At 47.6% G+C, this 23,971-nt stretch overlaps 2 protein-coding genes across 2 annotated transcripts in view; both read right to left on the bottom strand.

The window, feature by feature from the left end:
* Positions 1-23,971, bottom strand: part of LOC147414650 (serine/threonine-protein kinase PAK 3-like) — a 55,380-nt gene that overhangs the window by 24,977 nt on the left and 6,432 nt on the right. Inside the window, exons 5-11 of the mRNA XM_086472016.1 lie at positions 21,870-22,053; positions 20,460-20,526; positions 19,812-19,917; positions 19,424-19,453; positions 18,509-18,546; positions 17,395-17,525; positions 16,257-16,414 (exon numbers count right to left, since the gene is read on the bottom strand). Of these exons, the coding sequence (XP_086328142.1) occupies positions 16,257-16,414; positions 17,395-17,525; positions 18,509-18,546; positions 19,424-19,453; positions 19,812-19,917; positions 20,460-20,526; positions 21,870-22,053 (714 nt within the window). The remainder of the gene's footprint in view (positions 1-16,256; positions 16,415-17,394; positions 17,526-18,508; positions 18,547-19,423; positions 19,454-19,811; positions 19,918-20,459; positions 20,527-21,869; positions 22,054-23,971) is intronic.
* LOC147414651 (serine/threonine-protein kinase PAK 3-like) lies at positions 42-11,867 on the bottom strand (the record flags this gene model as incomplete). The annotated part of the gene is made up of 6 exons (XM_086472353.1): positions 11,827-11,867; positions 6,807-6,924; positions 5,858-5,957; positions 5,225-5,421; positions 1,643-1,780; positions 42-98 (listed from the first exon to the last, which is right to left on the bottom strand). Coding segments are annotated over exons 1-6 (651 nt in total), but the record flags the coding sequence as incomplete, so codon positions are not given.

Genomic DNA, 23,971 nt, shown 5'->3' with positions numbered 1-23,971 from the left:
CCTGACAAACCCCTGCTGAACACTCTGCCTGTGGGATGAGGGCGTGCAGGCCCCGTGGCTGGCAGCGGCAGAGGCTGGGCTTTCTTTAAAAATGGATGCTGCCCAAAGGAAAAAAAAAAAAGAAATGAACCATTACTTTCCAAACTCAGTTACTGACGGGCTCAAGCAGTGTTCTGCTGGTTACCAGGAATATGCAGAAATGGGACTTAGGGGACCACCTGCACCTGCGTCTGCAATTCCAGTCCCTTGCTATCCCAGGCCAACATGGCCCATCATTCGATTAATCCATTTATCAAGGTGTCTTCAGCTTGCTGGCAATTTTGCCCTGCCAGTGCTCTGGGAATGCTGCTTGCTGTCCCAGGGCCTTGTTCCTCTCAGGAACCTCAAAATGCTCACTTAGGTTCCTGTTTGCTACAGACACGGGCTCTTTTAGTGCTCAGAAAAGATGAGGGGCACAAGCCACACCTCAAGGAACTCCAGTACCTCTAGGAAATGTTTATCCCAGCAATATTTAGGCCCACGTGTTCTTCTGAAGGCCACTGAGGTCGAGAGAAGAGCAGGGAGACAAGTGACAGAGCGCTGATGCACTCAGATCTGGGTTGCAGGGACAGCAGTGTCTACCACCCCATGTCCTGCCCCTCCTGCGCTGGCTGGCACCTTCACAGCAGGGACAGCCAAGGGGCACACGGTGCCACCCCCTATCTGCCACAAAACCTAGCACCAAACCTGCAGCAGTTTTCATCTACTCGACTATGCCAGGCAACAGAAGGAGCTGTGACAAGTCCTGCTCAGCCATCCCCGTTTCGCTGGCAGAAACCTCTACAAGTGGGGCAGGAGGGACAAGCCGGGGCCCCTCTGATGCTCACAGGGAGCACCTGCAGCCCCTTCCTTCCCACCGCCAAACCTCTTTCCGCTTGGCCGGGACTGACTTCACTGCGTTCCTCCCTGCTCATCTCTCGGCATACACCAGTCCCCAACCCCATTTCAGGCCTCTGCACCTGCTATCGTTCCACTGCAGTTATTTTGCCACCCTGTAAACCTGAACTTCCTATCAAAACACAAAAGAGGGCCACGAAAATGACCAGAGGGATGGAACACCTCCCCTGTGAGCACAAGCTGAGCGAGTTGGGGTTGTTCAGCCTGGAGAAGAGAAGGCTCCGGGAAGACCTTCTAGCACCCTTCCAGTGCTTAAAGGGGGCCTAGAAGAAAGATGGGGACAGACTTTTTAGCAGGGCCTGTTGCAATAGGACAAGGGGTAACGGTTTTAAACTAAAGAGGCCAGATTCGGACTAGATATAAGGAAGAAATTTTTTACGCTGAGGGTGGTGAAACACAGGCACAGGCTGCCCAGAGAGGTGGCAGAAGCCCCATCCCTGGAGACATCCAAGGTCAGGCTGGATGTGGCTCTGAGCAACCTGATGCAGCTAAAGATGTCCCTGCTCACTGCAGGGGGGCTGGACTGGATGGCCTCTAATGGTCCCTTCCAGCCCAAACCACTGTAGGATTCCACTGATTTTTCAGCTGAAAAGCAACCAGAGTGGAGACTAACACGAGGGGGCTCCATCTGATGCCTTCGAGTTCAGCTGATGACAAAACCAGGACACAGCGCAGCTGTTTCACATGCAGCCGCTTCGTGTTTTACCTGCAGAAGGTCCTGGGCAGACCCTCGCCTGCCCACGTCCACCTCCAGGCAGCAGCTCCAAAAGGCCCGAAACTCAGCGGACAGTTGCTCGGGGTTCTGCAGCTCTGGTGTCCCGTTGGTCGCTATCAGATCCATCGCCTAGAGTGACAAGAAACACAAGACTCCACCTGTTTCTTTCTTACCCAGAACTGCTCACAGAGAGCCCATTTTTTAAGGTCCAGCCTCCAGTGCCAGTTTCCTCCCTGGCAGAGGGTTAGAGATGATTTTTCTCTACCTACAAAAAACCTCTGATGCAGCCACAGCTACTCCAACATCAATGTGATCTTGCCTCGACAGCTGATTGCAGTGGCTGACCTAGTTAGGAGGAACTCCATCAGCAAAAGCACATTTGGCTTCTCTGTGCATCGACACCAACTTTCCTGGCTATTTTAAAGAGTGAACTTGGTCCAGCTGTATTATTTCAAAGGATTCGGACATAAAATGCATCCCTGCAGTGCTCACTGCTCCCTAAAGTACAGCTTCCTTAAAACAAAGGTAGTCCAGATTTTCCCTCTGTTCTAGATAAAAATGGTAACTAGAGGATAAAAAAGTAGATCCATCAGCTTATTCCTTGGCTAAACAGAAACATTTGGAACCTCATTTTCAACACAGACACGTTAGCTGTGTGCACAAATATACTATGAAGAAAACACATAACTGGGCAGACAGGAGCCACCCGCAACTCTGTCTTTGAGCAGTCTCCAAATTCCAGATCAGCAAGTCTTCCTGACAGACCTCATGCCAAGGAATTAGAACGTAATTTTGCAAAACATGGGGCGAGCATTATCCGGGGCAGTTCACTTGGAATCAAGGTCTAACACGCTGCGAAGCTGGACAGATGAGTTCATTCTGCTTTTGTAAGACGTTCTTCAGAACGGCAAGACAAATGTTTTGAACTGTTTGAACCTAAACTTGCAGAATATGTCCCAAATATACAGCAATAATAATAGAAATAGGCCTAGGAGTCTTCCATACAAATGTCCGCCATGACAAGAACAGCTCTGCGCTACTGGCGTTTAAAGAGACGGTGGCCAAAGGGACTTTGCTCTTATCCTCTTAAACACAGAGGAAAAATTCCAGGCCTAAAAAGGCAAATGAACTATCCTAGAGGAAAAACAATAAAAGGAAGTTTCTCTACTTTTCCCACAACAGAAGTGTCACAAAATCAGTCCTGTCCCATCCCTCTGCAGCTGCCCTCAGGCACCGGGCACAGCGGTGAGCCGGAGGGCCTGTCCTCACTGCGGTTAAATGGTGCTGCCCCAGGGACGTCCCTTCTCCTGCGGTAAAGGAACACAGCACCCATGCCAGCCTTGGGAATTTTATTCCGGCTACATTCGCCTGGCTGTGAAACAGGAATGCCTAGGATTTGGTTTGTTGGGTATTTTTAAAACTGAAACTGGGGAGGTCCAACCAGCGTTTCAAAGGACATTTATCGCACCAATATTTGTCCCTCAGGCCCCAGACATATGCCTGGTGGAAGGAAATCCCAGTGAGAGAAAACAAACACTGTCACAGAAATATCCAGGCCACTCTTGGCTGGAAAATGGTTCATTCCTGTGAGTTCTGCATCGGCTGGAAAGAACGTGAGCTACAGGGGATGCATTTGCTCTACACGTGGAAAACAACAATCATATCTACATTCAGACTGGTGTTAACTCTTTGATCAATGATCCTTTAATGCCCTTAGAGTACATGTAGGTATTTCAACTCCTGTCAGGAACGGAAGCTGCTGCGTGCCTTGCACTGTTAAAACAAGCATTCACGAAAATGTGAAAGAACATCCTTTGGTTTCCAGGCTTCGCAGAACTCCCTGGATGGGGTCTAAATGTGACTATTAAACCCAACAGCTACTGTGTGCCATCAGCTAAAAACCTGACCTGCAAACACAGGTCTTGCTTATCAGCTCTCCTGTTTGGATGCAGCTGAGAGCTCTCGCTGCACTCTGTGATTCCACACACAAGAGCAGAAGGATCCTGTCCCTGTTGGGGCTGATTCACTTTCATAAAACCAGCTGGGAACTGGGGAACTTCAGGCGGTCCATCACAAGCTGTTCACTGTTCCCAGCTCAGGGGCAACAGCCCCTGCCCAAGAGCCCAGGAAGTGAACACAGGTGGGACCAACTCCAGGTGCCTGATTTTAACCTCCTGCAGTTTTACTCAGGCACCTGAAGACACCGTGAAGCTCTGAGTGCTCAAGCTGATCTCAACTCCCACAGCAGATGAGGCATGTAGGGAGAAAAAGAGCATCTCAAATAATCTGGGCAAGGGCAGGAATGGCTGAATGTGAATTTGATCAGAGAGAAAAAATCCAGTTCCCTGCCTCACAGTTGACCCGAGGCTTCTCCAAGAGCCCTAAGCAACCTTTGAGGTTAAGGAAGCTGGGAATTTTCAGCCTGCAAACCAGGGACACAGGCCTACTGCCACCTTGCCAGCTGCGGTGCACTCAGCTGACTCAGCATCAGGCTGAACCCAAACCTCTTTACTTCTTCTCCCCCCTCAGGAGGTGGCACAGTGCACACCGCTCCTCCTGTGTGCACTGGAACCAACAACCCCGGGCACCTACCAAACCAAAACAAGCCTTCCAAGAAAACTCAGGAATCTTTGTTCAAGCAGAGCGGAGGACTGACACTAGTGTAGTTGTTGTATTCCTTTCTTAAGTAGCCTGCCTGGGGGTATGTCTTGACCCTTCTGCTGTTTCTTCTCTCAGCCTGCAGCACACAGTCTGGGTGCCATAGACCAGAGAGAGCACAGCCTTATTGCTATGGGAAAAGCTACACGTCATGCTCTATTTCAATTCCAGCCTCAACACAAACGATCTGTCTATACACATGGTCACAATTAATTTCCTCATACATTCCTGCATCCCAATCAGGAATTAACTGTGCAGCACCTAACTTTGTTCCAGCTACCAGTCATGAGGTTTTATCGTGGTATACACGCCTTCACTATCACACACTCATTTGGGATAAGAGCTGGTCATTTCATTTTAAGGAATGAGGATGAATCGGAAAACCTCAAAACATTAAAAATACATTTGTTTACTCCAAGTTTCTGTGCTAAAACCCATTTTTAGAAAGTCATTTGCTAATGAGTAATTATGGCATTTCTACAAGCAGCGACACTGCTTACCTGAAAGGCTCAGGTGAGCCATCGGCACTGATCCGAGTTTGAAAAGACTTCTCTGCCTGCAGACACAGCTGGAATGCTTTTCAGAAAAAGTCGCCAACTGGAGAAACTTGCCGCTGAAAAATCGCTGTCACTCAGAGATACAGCTCAAAGAGATTTCAAAAAGCATACAAGGTATTTCAAGCCCAGTTGAAGGCAGAGATGGCACATCTCTGACCTGGCTACAAGTCACGTCTCTTTGGAAGTCTTCCCCTTGACGTCACCAAAGCTACAGGAGATGCTGCTGTGCTGCAGTGACAGCTTTAGAAGCGGGCCATGGGGGAACTGGTTCCAGCTGATGCGGCTGGGGTTTTGCCTCACGGGGGATTAACGGGATAGATTTGAAAGACACTGGTATCTGATTTTATGTACACCCTACCCTGAGAGGATCTTCATCAATAGAAGGAGGCTGTCCTTCCGCCATCTCTATTGCCACGACCCCAAGGGACCAGATGTCCACCTTGGGGCCATAGGCTTCTTTCCTCACCACTTCTGGTGCCAGCCAGTATGGAGACCCGACCACTGTGCTCCGTCGACTCTGCTCAGGGCTGAGCCGAGCACAGATGCCAAAATCAGCTGAGGAGGAAAACAAGTGGTGTTAAAGGCAGCTCGAATTAGGAAAGCAAGCAAAAGAAATCCCCACTCTATGCCCGAGAACACGGTGTGGAATCTATCTGGAAAAGCGGCCGTGCTCTGTTTGCTCAGTGCTGTAGCCACGGAAATATTGTTGAATTGGCCACTTAAAACCCACCCCTCAAGTTCCCTGCAGTGGCTTTTGTTGACTTGAACCGTTAGACTGTAACTCCCTCCCTCTGGAAGGGCCACACACAAACCCAAGACACTCTTCACACCTTTCTCCTTTCTGTGCCTCTCTGTAGGTTGGAACTGTGCTCGGAGCTGGCAGCAGTGGTCAGCGCACTGCCACAGGAATCCCTTCTGGGGAACTGGCTGTCAGTCAAAAGCAGCCCCATGCCACAGTCTGGGAAGGCTGTGCCTGACCAAGAATACCTACCCAATTTGACAGTCCCATCCACTGCAAGCAGAATGTTGTCGCTTTTGATGTCCCTGTGAATCACTTGCTTTGAATGAAGGAAATCCAGGGCTTGAAGGCACTGATAGGTAAAAAGGAAACATGAGGGTAAAAATTAATGACCAGATTTCATCACTCAAGAATGAAACGCCTCTAAAACATTGAATTTCCAGATGAATTGCGAGCAATGCCTGAATATTGCACTGTCAAGAGGAATAGCTTGCTGCTTCAACACTATTAAAGTAACAACTTTCCAAACGAAGGCATATCAGGTTTGGGAAGAGAAATGTCCATTACTGTCACAGACTAGCCCCTGAAAGCACAGGCAGGACGGCTGCTGCCGCAATCAGTGTGCCATGTCCATCCATATGACAAAGTATTGTTTGCCAGAAATGAGAAAGTCCCTTCCTTCCGTGTGAAGTAGATCACTGTTGGGTGGGAGGTTGCAGGACAAAGACTTTATTGTCAGGCTCTACAGCAGATTTGGAAATAGCACCTTAGTCATTTTTCAGGAGCAAACACCATTTTGGGTGGAATGCTATCCTTTTAAGCTGAGACTCTGACAAATGAGTCTCTCCTTTGCCTTGCTGTTCTTTTAAAATTCTGCCACCAGCATGTTTGCTTTTACAGGCAAGGAATGCAGTACAGACATGCTCCAGGCACGTGTTTAAAGAGGAAAAGTTGAGAAGAGTCAAACTAAAAAAAAAAAAAGTAAAAAAATGTAATGCAATAACGGTGTTTAAGAGTGTAATCACAGAGTACAGAAAGTGCAGTGACACTGTCAGGCAGTTCACTTAAGGTGCCCTTTCTTCTCCATATCATAAAGCAAGGCAGAAACAAAGCTCTCAAGATGAAATCCCTCCTGTTCTTGCCACCTGTTCACCAGTACCATCCCGTCCAAGGAAGAGGAAGCACACGCGGGATCCCTCACCTCCCTACAGACAGCTGCCAGCTGCCCTTCCTCCATACAAAACTGGGTAACATCTTCGGTTAAAGCACCTCCGGCCATGTATTCCATCACCACCCGGAGCTCATCACCGACCAGGTAGCTGAAAGAAGAAAACAAGGGCACTGAGATGAACAGGCACAGCTAAATTACCTCATGGAAAAGACAGCTGGTGATAGGGGGCCACATAGAAAATATATTTTATAACCCAAGATATATCGAAAATATTAATAGGGAGCTACCTAGGAAAACAAAGCTAAAACTATTAAAACTTGCATCCCAGAACTAACACGCATGCAAGTAGGCAATTAGTCACTAACCCCTGCAAACTGCTCAAGAAAGAAGCTGATAAGGGAAACAGAAAAGACAGAAACAAGGACCTAATTCATGACTCAAAGGCGTCAAAGGCAGGAGGAGCTAAGGGCTAAGGAGGGCTCGCTAACATCCATCTCTAACCAAGAACAAAAAGGAGACAGCCAGATGTGCACACAGGGACAGACCAGGCTGAAACCAGTCTGGGACTGCAAGCTCAGCCAAATTAGAGCTTCCAGGGGAGAGGGGAGGAGTACAGAGCGAGGAAGAACTACAGCCTTCATCCCTGAAGACCCCTGCCCAGGACCACCAGGAGGAACTGCGCAAGTGCCCCGAGGAGGAGCCCGAGGCAGAGATTATGGAAATGACAAGTGACAGGAAGAAATGGCCTTTTTGGGGACAGGTCATGAATATGTCTAGGCGTTTCGAAATAGGTGATGTTTTAACTGGATAAATACTGGAGAAGCAGCCACAGTGGGGATGCACGTTTGTGGTGGAGCGATCCCCTGTGCATCTGCGCGCAATAAACACACCTACTGTGTAACCTTTCGGGTTGTAAAGTCTTTTCCCTACGTCAGTTTTGGCGAGCCAGCCAGAAGGCTCTCTGCTCGGCTGTGGGATCACCTGGGGAGCGGACGCCCCTGGGCGCACCCCAAGCACTTTCCTCGGAGGAGCCTCCGCTGCCAGCCGCTCACCGCGGGAGCAGACAACAACCTCCTGAAGCCGCGGATCAAACGGTATGTTTTGTGAGAGGGGCCTGTAAGTCGTACGCGTGGCAGGGGCAGCTGGTAAATCGAGCAGAGACATCTGGCGTGCAGCATAGTCCCCGTATGGGAGGAGGGTACCCTGCATGGTAACAGGGGGATTTGCTGACTGATAGGGCGGCCGCTAGCGATCTTGGCAGTAGATCGAGCAAATCCGAGGTTGCCGCTGCATCCCAACATCGGGAGCCAGGACGGACCTGCTAATGACTGGTACATAAGAAGCAGGAGAAGGGTAAGCGGGCCTCTCACGATCATGTCATCTTTCCAATATTTGCAGCTGCTTAGAAGGGTGTTCACTGGGAAGGCTAAATAACTAAACTTAAACCCCACAATCTTGCCAGGGGATATTGGTTATGACTCTTGTCCAGGGAAGTCGGTTTGCCCGTGCCCTGGATGAGTAGGTGGACTCCATCACCTGGCAACAAAAGGGGAGGTAATTGTATGATTTGCCTGGGGATCAACATGAGTCGTTTGTGAATGTCTTTATATGTTAGTTGAAGCTTCCTGCAATTACAATTCCTGTCGTTACTATCAAAACTGTCCGGACATTCTGAGTGTATGCGTGAGTGAGACGTATGAAGTGAGTGAGGAGCTCTATCCGCGGTTCCGAGCTGGGGCGACTGAGGCGGCCGGAGAAGAGCGAAGCAAGTGTAATAACTTGAAGTATGAATAAGGAGTGCCGTGCCCATCCTTGATACGTCTGTGTAACACGTGGATATTGATAAGTAGTAATGTTGGTCCGTGGAAAGTAGAGTTGTGCGGAGAAGGAAGGAAAAGATAAGCGAAGGGTTCGGGTTTGAAAAACAAAAGATGGGGGGAGGAAAGAGTAAACCTCATGAAAAATCCCCTTTAGGATGTGTTCTGACACATTGGAAAGACAGAGCAGGACAAGGGGGCACAGAAAAGAAGAAAAAGTTGATTAAGTATTGCAATCAATGGTGGCCGCTTTATAAGCTGGAAGATGGGGCAAAACGGCCTAAGGAAGGAATGGAGAAGGCAATTCCAAACCCTATAAATCGAGCAGTGCTATATGCAGTGAAACAAGGTCCCTCTGAGTCGCCTTCCAAATTTCTCGATAGACTAAGGGACACGATGTGTTGTCATACACCACTGGACCCCGGGTCAGCAGTGGGAATACAACATCTGGTATCCCTATTTCTAGGACAATCTCAGAATGATATCAGATGCAAATGACAAAAATTACGTCCACCAAATAGTCGAAACTTGGAAGTGTTATTGGAAGAGGCTTGGAGGGTGTTTAGCAACAGAGAGGACAATTATAAGCAGAGTCTAGGCAAATTGGTGGCAGTAGTTAGAGAAGAGAGAGAATGGAAACCTAAATCCAGGATGAGACGTGGACCGGCGCCCCTGAGCAGGGATCAATGTGCTATATGTAAAAAAACGGGTCTCTGGAAAAGGGAATGTCCGGAGCGACAGCGTCAGGGGAACAATAGGTGGCGGGATAACCCAAGAAAAACGATCGCACATGTAATGGACTGATTAGAGGATCCATTGATTACAACGAAATGAGGAGAAAAACAAAGAAAAAAAAAAAAAAAAAAAGGAGTTTCTAGTTGATACGGGGGCAACATACTCAGTTTTGAATCAAGCTTTAATGCCTTTAGGAAATGACTATGTCATGGTAAAGGGAGCAACTGGCCAGAGTGAAAAAGCTTGTTTTTTGGAACCATTAAAATATAAACTGGTCAAGCAGGTAGGCATCCATAAATTTTTGTCTATGCCAAATTCACCGAATTCCCTGTTGGGAAAAGACCTATTGGAACAGCTGGAGGCCACGATAAAATTCAAAAAGGGTGAGATTACTCTGGAGGTAAATGATGATCAATATGTACAAATAATGAGCTTGTCTTTGGTGAATATTCCCATAGAAGGACAAATCGACGAGGAGATCATTAATCAGGTCTGCCCCGGGGTTTGGGTGACTGATGCCCCAGGGCGTGCCAAGAATGCCCAACCAATAATAAGAAATTTGAAGGATGGACAGAGAGCGGTAAGAATCAAACAATACCCATTAAAGAAAGAAGACAGGGAAAGGATTCAACCGAAAATAGAGCGATTCCTAGAATTGGGCTTATTGAGGGAATGTGAATTGGAGTTCAATACCCCCATTCTCCCGGTCCGAAAACCAGATGGGTCCTATCGAGTAGTCCAATATCTGAGGGCCATTAACAAAATAACAGAGGTTCTATACCCCGGGGTTGCCAATCCATATACCTTGCTAATCACCTTAACTCCTGATTTAATTTGGTTTACAGTTTTAGAAGTAAAGCCTTCTTTTGCCTCCCTCTCCATGAAGCCAGTCAGAAAAGTTTTGCATTCAAGTGGGAAAACCCTAAGAGCGGTCGGAAGACCCAGCTCACAAGGACGGTGTTGCCACAAGGTTTCAAGAACAGCCCTACCATCTTTGGGAACCAACTAGCGAAAGATTTGGGATTATGGGAACCACCATCGGAAGAAGGAAAAATACTACAATACGTGGATGACATCCTCATTGCAACTAAACCCAGAGAAGCCTGTGTCACCTGGACTGTAAGTTTATTAACTTTTCTTGGGCTTCAGGGGTACTGAGTGTCCCAAACAAGGCACAAGTGACTTTGCAGCAGGTTACATACTTAGGGTATAAGATCAGTGCAGGACAACGGTCCTTGGGGCAAACCCGGAAAGAAGCCCTATGCCAGACCCCTCGGCCACAGACTGTAAAAGAACTGCGGACCTTCCTGGGAATGACGGCGTGGTGCCGGCTCTGGATACATGACTATGGCCTGCTGGCCAAACCACTGTATTCCCTGATAAAATCCAGTCAAAGTCACCTCCAATGGGATGCTGAGTCAGATCGGGCATTCCATCAGCTGAAGAAGGCCCTGATGTCAGCACCTGCACTGGGACTCCCTGATGTGAGTAGACCATTTCTCCTGTTTTCCCATGAAAAGCAGGGAATAGCGTTAGGAGTACTGGCACAAGACCTGGGACCATACAGATGAGCTGTGGCGTACTTCTCCAAACAACTGGATGCTGCTGCCAAAAGGTGGCCTGGCTGCCTAAGGGCGGTAGCAGCAGTCATCCTGAATGTCCAGGAACCTCAGAAGTCTACCCTGGGTCAGAAAATGACTGGTTTCCTATCTCACACAGTGTCTACAGTCCTTGAAGTGAAAGGGGGACATTGGCTCTCCCCACAGAGATTCCTGAAATATCAAGCTATCATGGTCGAGCAGGATGATGTTGAGATTGTGACCACTAACATTGTCAACCCAGCTTCATTTCTTAGTGGGAAGACTGGAGAACCAGTGGACCACGACTGCCTCGAGACGATTGAGGCCACGTACTCTAGCCACATGGACCTAAAGGATACCCCCATGGATGGGGCAGAGCACTGGTTCACAGATGGGAGCAGCTATATCCTGGGCGGAAAATGACATTCTGGGTACGCCATCACCACTGCTGAAAAGGTAATAGAATCTGGACCACTACCGGCTGACACGTCAGCACAAAAGGCCGAGATCATAGCCCTCACTCGGGCCCTGGAGAGGGCCGAAGGAAAGGCTGTGAATATTTGGACTGATTCTAAATACGCCTTTGGAGTGGTACATGCCCACGGAGCAATTTGGAAGGAGCAAGGACTGTTGAACTCCCAAGGAAAGACTATCAAGCACGCAAAGGAAATTTTAAGACTTTTGAATGCAATCCAACTTCCTGAAAAAGTGGCAATTATGCACATCAGGGCACACCAGAAAGTGAGCACTGAATTGGAAAGGGGAAATGAACTGGCGGACAGAGAGGCAAAACAGGCAGTTAAAGAAATGGTAAAGGTAGAGGGAGCACTAGTCCCAGATGGACAGATAACCCTAGAAGGTAAGCCAGAATACACTAAGGAGGATCGAAAGTTAATCACAGATTTGGAAGGAACATACAATGAGGACGGCTGGGCCATAACATCACATGGGAAACTCATAGTCCCCTCTTATATGGTTTGGCCATTGGTCCGGGAGGAACACAAGAAGGGACACTGGGGGGTGGAGGCATTACACAAATACCTTATCAGACATGTGACGGCTCGAAATTTATACACCACTGTCAGACAAGTGACTCAGCAAGGTGACCTTTGCCTCCAGACTAATCCAAAAATTGTCCCCAAACCAGAAATGGGCCAAATTGGGAAAGGGAATTGTCCGGGACAACATTGGCAAATTGATTTATCAGAACTTCCTAGAAAAGGGGGGTATAAATACTTGCTTGTACCAACTGATACCTTTTCAGGCTGGCCAGAAGCCTTCCCATGCAGAACAGCTAAAGCTCGAGAGGTGACCAAGGTGTTGCTACAAGAAATCATACCCAGGTTTGGAGTCCCAGCGGTGATGTCCTCAGATAGAGGGCCGCACTTCATCTCCAAAGTTGTGCCAAAAATAAACCACCATCTAGGGACAGATTGGCAACTACACACTCCATACCGGCCACAATCCAGTGGCCAGGTGGAGAAAATGAATCACCAGATTAAACAACAGATTGTTACATTAGGACAAGAAACCAATTGGGCCTGGCCACAATCTCTACCCCTAGCAATGCTACGGATACGAACTAGACCCCGAGCTAAAGAAGGGCTAAGCCCATTTGAAATCCTATATGGGCGACCCTATGGGGTACAAAAGGGAACCTCTTCACAAATTGGTGAAGAACTGATGACTTCCTATATGGTGGCATTAGGGAAACAGCTTCGTAAATTTGAAAAACAGGTGTTTGGAACCCGATGCAGGGGTTTGGATGGGTCAGTGCATAACATACAACCTGGAGACTAGGTGTATGTTAAGTCTCTTACAGAGAAAACTTTGGAGCCACAGTGGGAAGGACCATACCAAGTGCTTCTTACCTCTTTCACAGCAATCAAGATCAGGGAACAAAGCGCCTGGATTCACCACTCCTGAGTGAAGAAAGCTCCTAAAACTCCTTGGAAAGTAACACAGGGTGAGGATGAACTGAAACTAAAGCTTTGCCAAGCGAAATGAGTATATTGCACCCAGAAGTGTTTAGTAACTCGGCCTGCCAAGATTTAGTCAGGAAAATTGTTGTATTTGTAGTTATCGTAACCCAAGGGTTGAACAGTAACACCCCAGAATGGCCATGGACCCAAGCTCATATTGAATATACTGGGGATATGGGATCGCTCTCTGATAGAAAAAGCTTAAGCCTTGCCACGTGGTTATGCATAAAAATGAAGTGTAGCCCAAAAATTATTGGAGCACAGACCTTCAGAGAATGATGCCTCAACTGCAGGGAATGCTGGGTCAAAACATAAGCGTAGGATGCCGAGGAATTAACGGAACTTCCTACAAAAGGGCAAACCAGATAGCTGTATCCAATATAATAACAAACACAACAAATAGAAAGCCGTGCAGTATCTTGGATTGTTGGCATAATTTTACTCTAACACAACCTGTCTTTGTAACCTGGGTCTGGGCACGTGGTGAAATAAGATTACCATTGAAATCTTGTTGTCTATGCAGGAAACGGTTGTGCTTGTTTAAGAACAACATGTCGCTTTGTGTCTGTAGAAGGAGTAGAAATAGACACCAGGAATCACTCGAACTTCTGTATTTGTAATTTTACCACCATCACAGGATGTGACTTTAGCTACTTTGCTCCTGTGGTTTCTCATCAAATCCTGAGATCAAACTATACACTGATTTCTGAACTAGAACCCACACCTACAGGGATGGATTTAGCAGTGACAAAAAGGTTGTTGAAACACCCAGACTTAATGCAGATATTAGAGGAAGCCAAGAATAACGGACAGGAAACTCTAATAACTGTTCATCATGAGGCAAATGAGATAAGTAGGGTCTTGAAAAGGGTCAAAAAGGATGGAGAACACAAATGGTGGGATACACTTTTTGGGTGGTCACCTTCAGACACTGGACTTTTTCAACGTCCTAATGCATCCAATAGTAGCGTTGTTGATAGCTACCGCTATTTTATTATTTCTAGTAGGGACCCTATATATGTGGGTTTGGCATATAGTTAGAAGAATAACTTCAATGTACGAAGCATTATACCAACCAGAATAGCCAAGTAAAAGAATTCACTTAACAGAAAAGGGGGGAATTGATAGAGGGACATATAGAAAATATATTTTATAACAGAAGATATATCGAAAATATTAATAGGGAGCTACATAGAAAAAAGCTCAGCTGCCACTGAAGGCCAACAGGGAAGCGTGTGCTGCCTGACGGCTTCTGGCCCACTCGGAGTTGCAGGTGGTCTGAACAGCAAGGAGAGCAAGCAGTCATTAGGGTGCCATGTTTGTGTTGAGTGAAAGAGCCAAGATCTGCTACACTAATCTGAAGGAATAACTGAAAAAAAACATACTGCTTTCTCTGGTCCGGTAGTTTCCCAGATAAAATACAAACAACGAAGGTGATCGCTCAATGCAAATGACTTCTCAAGGTTTCACTTGCAACGTACATCACTGAAATACTTGAAGAATCTTAGTTCAGGAGGAAGACTTTCAGTGTTTCACAGTGTATTTTGTTTGACCCTTCTGGCAATATTCCTGTATCACCAACACAAACACAGGCTTCTTTGTTCACCTGTGCATCCAAAGCAAAACCGGGTGATGCACCATTCACTGGAAGTAGGAACAAACACCTCCCTCCCCTGTCCAGGCCTTTTCTCTGGAGCAGAGGGCTTCAGCATCCACATGGGCATCTGACTGGATGCCTAGCCAGGAATCCTGCCTGCCAGCACGGCAAGATGACGGGGCAACCCCACCACCGGCTACACCCCCTGTTAACACTGTTTTGCAAAGCCTGCCTCAAACATTTAGCCTCTGTTGAAGACGCTCTAATTCCTCCCTTTATAAGCTAACATACCTGCAAGGAACCCTCTGCCCTGGAATTTACTTCATTGTGCCCTCAGCTAAAGCTATTGAACTGAGCCCTTGGATACTCCCTCATGGCACTGAGATTCAGTTCTTGAGAGTCCTGTCAACCTGCTAAGGGTGCAGAGAACTCTACAGGAGCAGCTGAAATCTCCCAGCTGAGGAAGGCTTCAGCCTCTGCAGTCACACCAGCCATCAGTGGCAGGGCAGGTGCGACAGAAAGGGTGGTACAGCACAAGGACGAGCACTGACAGCCGCTGTGAAGAAGCCACAGCCAGACTGCACCCCTTTACAAGCTGTTGTCCCCGTTACAGACAGAATGGTGTTGGCTTTGAGATCACACACGAGGAGGTGTAGCTCCATCCACTTGCTGTCCTAACAGTCAACAGCAGACACAGAGTAAACTGGGCTATGCTATGGACCCAACAAGTTTCCATCTGAGAACACAGCACTGGCCGTTATGAAGTGCAAGAAGCAGATTAAGCTCTTGTACTGCAGAATCACAAAGGGCTTGGTGTCTTTTCCTAGAGTAGGGCCTAGCCAGGGGTTGGGGCCAACGGTCAGGATTCTAATGGTATGAACTGGCTGGGAATGAGCTATGACAAAGTGCCCCGTATCGGAAGGATATACAGTGGATGTGCTGCAGGCTGCCTCCTGAGACACGCCTGCAGTGCAGTTTTACCTGATCGAGCCACGCAGATGTGTCTCGGGTACATCTTTAGAAGCATAAAGCTAAGAAATAAAACAAGGATTGTTATAAAAGTTTTTTCTTTTTTCTGTTGGGGCACATTGAAAACACCTCCTCCTCTCTATCCACAGTGCCAACTGATGTTCTTTCAAAGGAGTTCTCTCTGACAAAAACAGAGAATTCTTATGAAAATGAACTCCCATCTATTAGTAGAAGCAGTAGTAGTAACAGCAGGCATAAAAATGTCACCAATGGAGTATCTGGGGCAGGAGAGCTCCTTGAGGCTGAAAGAATCAGCTTAGTGCTGTGGTTGTCTATGGGTTAAAAAAGAAACCAAACCCAACAAAACCACAAAGCAAAACAATCCCAAACCAACAGCCCAACAGATTTCTGCAAAGTATATTTGGCTCCAATGACTGCCGAGAATCAGGAGTCTAAAGATCACTCAGGAACCCAAATCTTCTGGTCCATTTGGCCATTAGCACACAGGCGTTCGCTAGGCCAGTCAGGAGGTCACAGCCTTCTGCTCAACCAGAAACAATCTCTGCTTCTGCCTTCAGCGGAGAAGGCAGCTCAGGCAAATCCAACCGCGTCACAGCTGCCCTCGGCGGCACAAGGAACACCCAGAGCGCTCTCTCGCTTCCTCTTCAGCACAGTCACAGTTCGTGTAGGGAGTCGGGACGCTGCGACACTGAACTGAGGATGAACACTGAGCACCTGTAACCCCGAGACATGCGTAGAGCACACACTGCTTTATCAGACAAGAAATACAGAACACATACTCAGTTTCTCTAGGATCTCCTCATCGCTCATTTCGGGTTTCTTTCGCCACCGGTCCGTGTCTCTGTACAAAGCATTTGAGTTTTCAGGCTGGCGAGTGGTGGCTCCTTCAGCTGGTGCTGGTGCAGCCGCAGGTTCAATTACAGAGCGGGTGTAGGTCTGTGACGAGAAAGTATTTTGCGTCAGAAAAGCAGCTTGCAGAGATGCCCCTGAGACTGTGTTTCAAATGCAAACCCTTAGGAAGATGCTGTCTGCCCCATCCAGGGCTCTTAAAATGTTTGGGTTTGCTCTCCCCTTCTCAACCTCAACAGACAAAAGTGAAAGGCTGGCTTTACACAAGTTCATGGTCAGTTTCATTTTCAATTTTCATTGATTTTCTGAAAAGATGCCTCAAACAATGAATTTACTGTGGTGCAAGGATACAGAAATAGGTCTGTCCAGGGCCCCAGAGCCTTGTGCCTTGATGCTCGTGTGTTTTCTCGGGTAACGACACGACTCTTTAGCTGCTACGCAAGTGTCTGAACAGAAGCAGGAAGCATCTCCCTTTTCTGATCACAACGGTGGAACTGACTTCTCATCAGGATTTCAAGCCGTAGGGAGTGGCCACGAGGAACTGCGTTCCAGTCCTTCAGAGACCTCCCTTCTCTTCACAAGGCAGAGCTGTGCAGGATTCTCCTCACCAAACTGCAGCCATGGAAAAGCTAAGGGGGCAGCCTAAGCTCTTCATTTACCTACTTGTACAGCCTGCGGAGAGCGACGGCTACCTCCAGGGGACACTTTCTCCTAAGGATCCCGCAAGGGGGTGGACTGTGTCTGATGACCGCTCTCTCCGCTGATGCCAGAGAGCCCATACAGGCACTTTGGACAAAGCTGCTCACGTTGACACCGCTGGCATTAACAGACACAGTGCTGCCTCTTATCTGATACTGATGAACACACGGTCCCTCTCAGAATCACAGGAAACTCATGACTACATGGGAAAGTTCAAGGCACACTTTCCTGGTGTCGGTGACGTGGGTGAAGCACTGGGTCACGGTAGGACTCCAGCCCGTTCATCCGTGGACGGCAAATGCTGTCTGATCCGAAACATGTAGCTCTGAATGACACCCGCTGCAGTGCTGACCAAAGCTGGGACTTCCTGATTTTGTATGTTCAGGCCACGGGGCGATAACAGAGGGAGGTTTGTTGTCCTCTTCCTCTTCTTCATCACCTTCATCCTCTCCTTCAGAAACAGAGGGAGCTGGTGGGGGTTGTGAGGCTGGTTTTGTGCTCTGTGGACAGACAGACAGCAGCGTGAGTGACAGTCCCCATTCTGGCACTTGGGAGGTTTGATAATCACACCACACTTGAGTCTGCTTTTCCCTGCACTGTGACATCCAACCAGCATTCTCTGAGTCGGTAACTTTTGAAAGCTCCCGTCTGGACTGTCTCACCACTGCCTACGTCTGCTAGAGCAAACTGCCACAGCATCCGCCAATGCACCCGTACCCACGGGAAAAGCCATGGGGAAGGCTTATGGTGCTCTGCTGAACCCCAAACTTCCTTTTAAAGGTGTGTTTTAGCAAGATGATGAAAGTGGCATCAATTGAAAATCTGAAGTGTGACTATTCAAAGATGACTTTCATTTTGTTAGACACGCTCTCTGCTGTGTAATCCCAAACCTCAAATTAAGGTGCTTGATACTCGAAAATAAAGGCCAAATCCCCGTTCAGTCATTTGCTATTCAGTCCACTCACATCAACACTACTAAAGCTGGTCAATATTCACGGGGAGGGCATGACTACATCTCTGGGATTGCTATGCAATCCAGTATTCATTAGAGTGGAGGATTATTTCAAACTTTCTTGCAATGGTTCCAGTCACTTACGTATCAATTCTAACCTTATCTATATTCAGCTCCACATCCAGCTGTACTAAGGAGAAATCATAACAAGTAACAGAAATCGACACTAAGTTGTTAAAAATTAAAATGGATTAATTAGACAGTACTGAATACTGTTGTGAATGATATATTCCACCATGCCCAAGAACAGCAAGCGATCTTCTGTCTGCAGAACCAGACTTTCATCTGTCTAAAAGTTCTTGAACAGAAAATTAGAGAACAGCCAGTGACCCCTTTACTGCCGCTGCATAGACACTAAAAGGTATTTTCGTTCAGCCTACGAGGCTGGCACTCTGTCACCAAAGGCAAAGCTCAGAGCCTGCTCCACAGTTCTGAAACGCCATGGAAGGAAGAGGTTCCTTTCACACTCACTGAAGGACAGGCTTCTGGGTATCCATGGGCGCTTTCACCTGCAACGTGCAAGGGAGAATTAACCAGATGCCGTTATAAAACTGCCTGATGGGGGGAACCCCACAAAACAAGTAAATCCAAACAGATAGCATTTCTCTTTCACAACAGCCCTCCAGCAGCCACAGCTATTTTACATAGCAAGCAAGACAGCAGGACAATATACTAGGCTACTCTTTTTCTAGAGTTTCTGGTGTCTATGTTTTGCTCGGTTTTGCCAGCCAATAAAATAAACAGAAACTTGATGAAGAAAATGCAAATTGCTCTTTAACAGTCAATGCTTCTGCTCTGCCCAAGAGCTAAAGCAGCTTCTTTTCGTAGAATGGTTTGGGCTGGAAGGGACCTTAAAGACCATCTCGTTCCAACCCCCTGCTGTGGGCAGGGACACCTTCCCCCAGACCAGGTTGCTCCCAGCCCCATCCAGCCTGGCCTTGAACCCTGCCAGGGAGGGGGCAGCCAACAGCTTCTCTGGGCAACCTCTTCCAGTGTCTCACCACCCTCCCAGGAAAGAATTTCTTCCCAAGATCGCATTGAAATCTCCCCTCGTTCAGTTTCAAACCGTTACCCTTCGTCCTATCACGGCACTCCCCGACAAAGAGTCCCTCCCCACCTTGCCTGTAGCCCCCCTTTAAGCACTGGAAGGGCACGAGAAGGTCTCCCCGGAGCCTTCTCTTCTCCAGGCTGAACAACACCAACTCTCTCAGACTGTCCTCACAGGGCAGGTGCTCCAGCCCCCTCACCACCTTTGTGGCCTCCTCTGCACTATCGGTACCTTAATGGTATTTTTGTTGGAAAATCAACTTGGTTATTAAGGAACAGCAAAAGGACACATCGATACAGAAGCCAGATATCCTGCACCTAGTAAACCCCTCTGCTTACCTGCTAGATCCGTCATCAGCCACACTTTGTCTAGCAAAAACCAGAAGGAATGGGCCAAAGGCAAAAGAACACTGAAGAGCACACCACAGACTTGCTCCTTCATCTTTGCAGTGCTACACTACAAGTCTGCAGACGGGGCCCAACCAAGGGGACAAAAGGGCACTCTCGTCACACCCTCCTGGAAGGAGCGTGCTACAAAGGCTGCTCTGGGCACTGACACCTTCCTTCTCCTCTGGGCCAACGTTCCCGTGACATCATGACAGCAGCCCTGAAAAATGTGCTGTGTCACAAAGCATCCCAAAAAATTCTCTTCCTCTGGAACACGAACACATTGCTCAAAGGATCCCACAATAACTCATAAAACGCACAAAACAAGTATACCCTGTACCCAGTCTGAATTTGACAACAGCTAGAAAAGCTTGTGGGTTCTTCTTCTGCTCCAGTTTTGTTACGCTGGAGGTCTGGACCAGCCTGGCCCACTGCTCTGGAGTGCCCTGCAGATGTCAAGTGGAAAGAAGGAGCATTTAGAATACTGAACAGCCGCAGCCTCACACATCTTGACCAAGCTCCCATGCTACCTCTAAGATTACTTTCACAAATTTTGGTTGACACCTTACCATTCAAGTTAGTAGCTTCTACACTAGATGCAATCATTCTCTTCTCTACCAAAATACACAGCTAAAACCAGGATTAACTTTACAATCAAAAGAAAGTTAGGACTGTGATAGGAAAAAAAGGGCATGAAACTCATCGTTAAATCAACTCTGCTCTTCATGGCATAATGATTTAAGGCTTCACTTGTTTTCCTGGGGATTCAGTGCAGGCACAACCAGACGGTTCTGTATTTGTGGACAACACTGTGTATTTTAGGAGCTTTACACTGGATTTTGAATGCTTAATAACGCAAACCCATCTTGCTGAAATGATCACTGCTGTCTGACTAAAAGCTAAACCCCATCCTGATACAATTCATTTGCAGCATACCAGGGAACCCTGCGGGCTTAAGAATCTGCATTTAAATTCTCAAAATCCTAACACTGAGTTCCGCCACTGCTGCTAAGGACGCCTCTTTTGCGAGCTCCTGTAGCTCTCTAGGTTCTCTCCTGTAAAGATGCAGAAACCAGGGACTGGGAAAACAGGCAGAAAGTGCCAAAGCCTTGGCTGAAGTCTCGGACACCTTACGAGGGAGGGTGGAATTTCAGAATTGATCCAATCTCTGAAAGCCGCAGCTCTGCGTTCAAACTATATGGATGAACAATTGCTTTAAATCTCCAGTGCAATTTCCTGAATTGGAAAGCCTGTCATTTTCCCCATATACCTGCACAGCCAACACCTACCAGCCAATTGCAGGCCTTACTGAATGAAAAACTCCACCTGAAGAACATTTAAACTTAGCCTTGGTGCCACCCCAATCTAGGGTTTGACTGGCTTGGAAGTCAGTCAGTCTGCGTCTGCGTCCGTTTCTCACCTCCCTCCTAGTTTAACAACTCTCAAAAGTAACATCGCTTGTGGTCATCCATCTCCTGAGCCTTTTACGATTGACAAATCTCACTTCAGCCCACTTTTAGTGACCCTGATAAAGCGTGAGTGGAACAAAGGCTGAGAGAAGCTGCCTTCCCTCTGATGCATCAAGAACCCATGTTCAACAGAGATTTATTTCTCTGAGAAATGGTCACAATAATGCCAGTTCTGGACAACTCCCAAACACCCAGATAAACACGGCATAAACCCACATGCAAACATCTATCCTGCTGGTGGGTACCTCACATATTGGGCTTCCCTGCAGAACCAGCATTCTCCAAGACTAACTACCACGTGGCTGAATAATACAGCACAGAGCTGTCTGTAGGATCTTCTCTAGTGCCAGTGGTACCTCTGTAACAGCCGAGAGGGGAACTGCCATTCTACCAAATACATTTGTCTTTTCACTGGAAAAATGACCGAAAAAATGTTATAGAATCAGAGAAGCGTTTTGGTCGGAAAAGACCTTTAAGATCATCAGGTCCAACCATTAACCTAACACGACCAAGCCCACCCCTAAACTAGGTCCCTAAGCACCACATCTATACGTCTTTTGAACACCTCCAGGGATGGTGACTCCAACACCTCCCTGGGCAGCCTGGGCCAATGTCTGACCACACTTTCAGTAAAGAAATTTTTCCTAATAGCCAGTCTGCCCTGGCCATTACCTCTTGTCCTGTCATTAGTTACTTGGGAGAAGAGACCAACACCAGCCTCACTACAACTTCCTTGGAGGGAGCTGTCGAGAGCAAATTCCTGTCTTACAGCGCTCACTTGCAGTATGCGAGAGCTATTAACACAAACTCAGGAACTCAGTCACGCTTAAAGCGCTCATGTAGAACACAAAACAGTCACATCCTCTCACATCTTTCAAGCAAGTACTCTGCCCCCCAGGATCCCCCCTCACCTCGGCTGCCCTCCTTACCAGTTTAAGGTGTGTCTGGTCGACATATCCTCACCGTGGTGCTGAGCAGGCTTCTCTATAGATCTGATGTGACGTGACTTCACGCTAACAGTTGTGAGAAACCCAGAGATAGACGAGAGGTTTATACTGTGCCTCTCACAGTGGGACTCTCTATCGGGATCTCCAAAGGCCCGTGTATCACTGTCTATCGATGACAACACGAAAACGAATACACGTGCCATAGTAACACATCAGCAGGAGAGGAAGGAGCAGTTGTTCAGGTCCTGTCTTTGCCTTCCGTATTCCCTCCGTGCAGCGCCAGGGACAGCCACGCTATGCACAGCAAGAAGAGCTGGACGAAGACAACTTTGCGTGTGTCTGACTTCAAAAGCACGTGTCCCCATCCACCCTTATCAACCAGGATGGAGCTTTGCGAAATCTATTTCCTGGCACATCAGTCTTCTAACATAAAGCACTACCATGCTCATGGACTTTTAATTAACAGTTTTCTCTGATGTTTTACTATTATGTCTGCCAGCTGCCCAAGTTTACCTAGGGGTCTCATCCAAAGCCTGAACTCGCTATGGACCAGCACCCTCCCAGCCTGGGTCTGTCTTTGCTCACAGACACTAGCTCCACAAGGCCTCTCTTGCTGTGCCTTTCTTCTCCTGCCTTACAGCCTCCTTCAGTTGGAAGATGCTCTGCTCTTCTCTTCAGAATTACAGTCTAGAGTACTTTGGATGTTTCTAATCCTTTCTCTGCATTGTTGCATTTACCCTCATTAAATAATTAACTGTCACCTTTGGTCTGTACTGCACACCCCTACACAATGTGAAGAGATGAATTATTTTCAGTCAGCATGCAGGAAAGATGGCAGCAATAGATCAAATACAAAGGCAAAGGCTTTTCTCCTTCTTTTATCTCTACGACGATGTTGTTTAATTTTCAGGATAGATGTTGCCAGTTACAAGACATCATCTCCATTCAGCACATATAACTTTTGACTGGAGATAACAAAACTGGCTTCTCCTACCTCAGCATTTCCAAGCAAATGCAGTGAAAGTTAGATTTAAAGGATCATCAAATTCAGTTCAAAGCAACAGCCAAATCTAGAAACGAAATAAGGCATTCCAGGAAACGTTCCATCAAAAGCAGCACTTGTCCATTCTAGGCCTCTCCTGCCAGCGGGCAAGTCTTCCACCAGCTCATTCCCTAAGATTTGCCTCATCTGCTTCACAGACCTCTGCCTACCAGACTGGGGATAGAACATCCGTCATCCAAATGCTGATAAACCATAAATTAAATACAGAACTCAACATCTCCTTGCAACACCCTCACCCCTCCCCAGTCTAAAAACTCGGACACTTCTCTCTGTGCCCTGCAACTCACATCACTTCTGGGTTATGTAAGCTGGCAAAAGGAGACGAAAAGGCATGACTCTCTTGAAGCAATGACTGAGTGGATTCAAGGGGTTTATACTGGGCATTCCTGTTGGATCTTCTCACAAACACCCCTCACAATACACTCCTGCCGCACAGCAGTTAGCCACAAGGGCCACCCACACTACCTCAGCAACTCTTATAGACCAAAGAGAACAAGGAAAGAGTTTTCTGTCTTCCACGGTCTGCAGCATCACCATCATTACTACGTTAAAAGAGCAGTTGTTTGGCAGAAAACCATGACTCAGCTAAGTAGCAGCTTTTCTCCAGAGAGAAAGAAAGGGTTTGACCCCACGCTTGCGCCCTCCTGTTTGCTTGCCTCCTCTTCATCTCATTCTCTTCTTTCCTCCATCCCCTCTCCCTGCCACTGTCACTCATGCTGTCCTCCCATCCTCCTTCCTGCTCTGCTCCTCCTGTCCTTCCCCAGCAGCCTTGTCCTTTTCTTTCTCCTCCATTAATCTCAACCCTGCTGGGCAACCGGATGGCTGAAGGTCAGACTGCTCCCATCCGCAGCTCAGTCTAGAGCAGCTTCAACGGAACTGAGACTGTTCACCCAGTAATCGTCACATGGATGTACCTCCTCAGCGGAAAGGGGCATCTGAGCTGGGGTGGGCCTGCTGCCCCTGCATTGCTTTAGGCTGAATGCTCTACAGCGCCTTCACGGAGCCACCAGCTCACACACAG

The sequence above is a fragment of the Leptosomus discolor genome, chromosome 12 (genome assembly GCF_034619465.1).
Source record: "Leptosomus discolor isolate bLepDis1 chromosome 12, bLepDis1.hap2, whole genome shotgun sequence".
NCBI lineage: Eukaryota > Metazoa > Chordata > Aves > Leptosomiformes > Leptosomidae > Leptosomus > Leptosomus discolor.
Note: the sequence above shows the minus strand (reverse complement) of the source record. Positions and strands in the feature narration are given on the sequence as shown.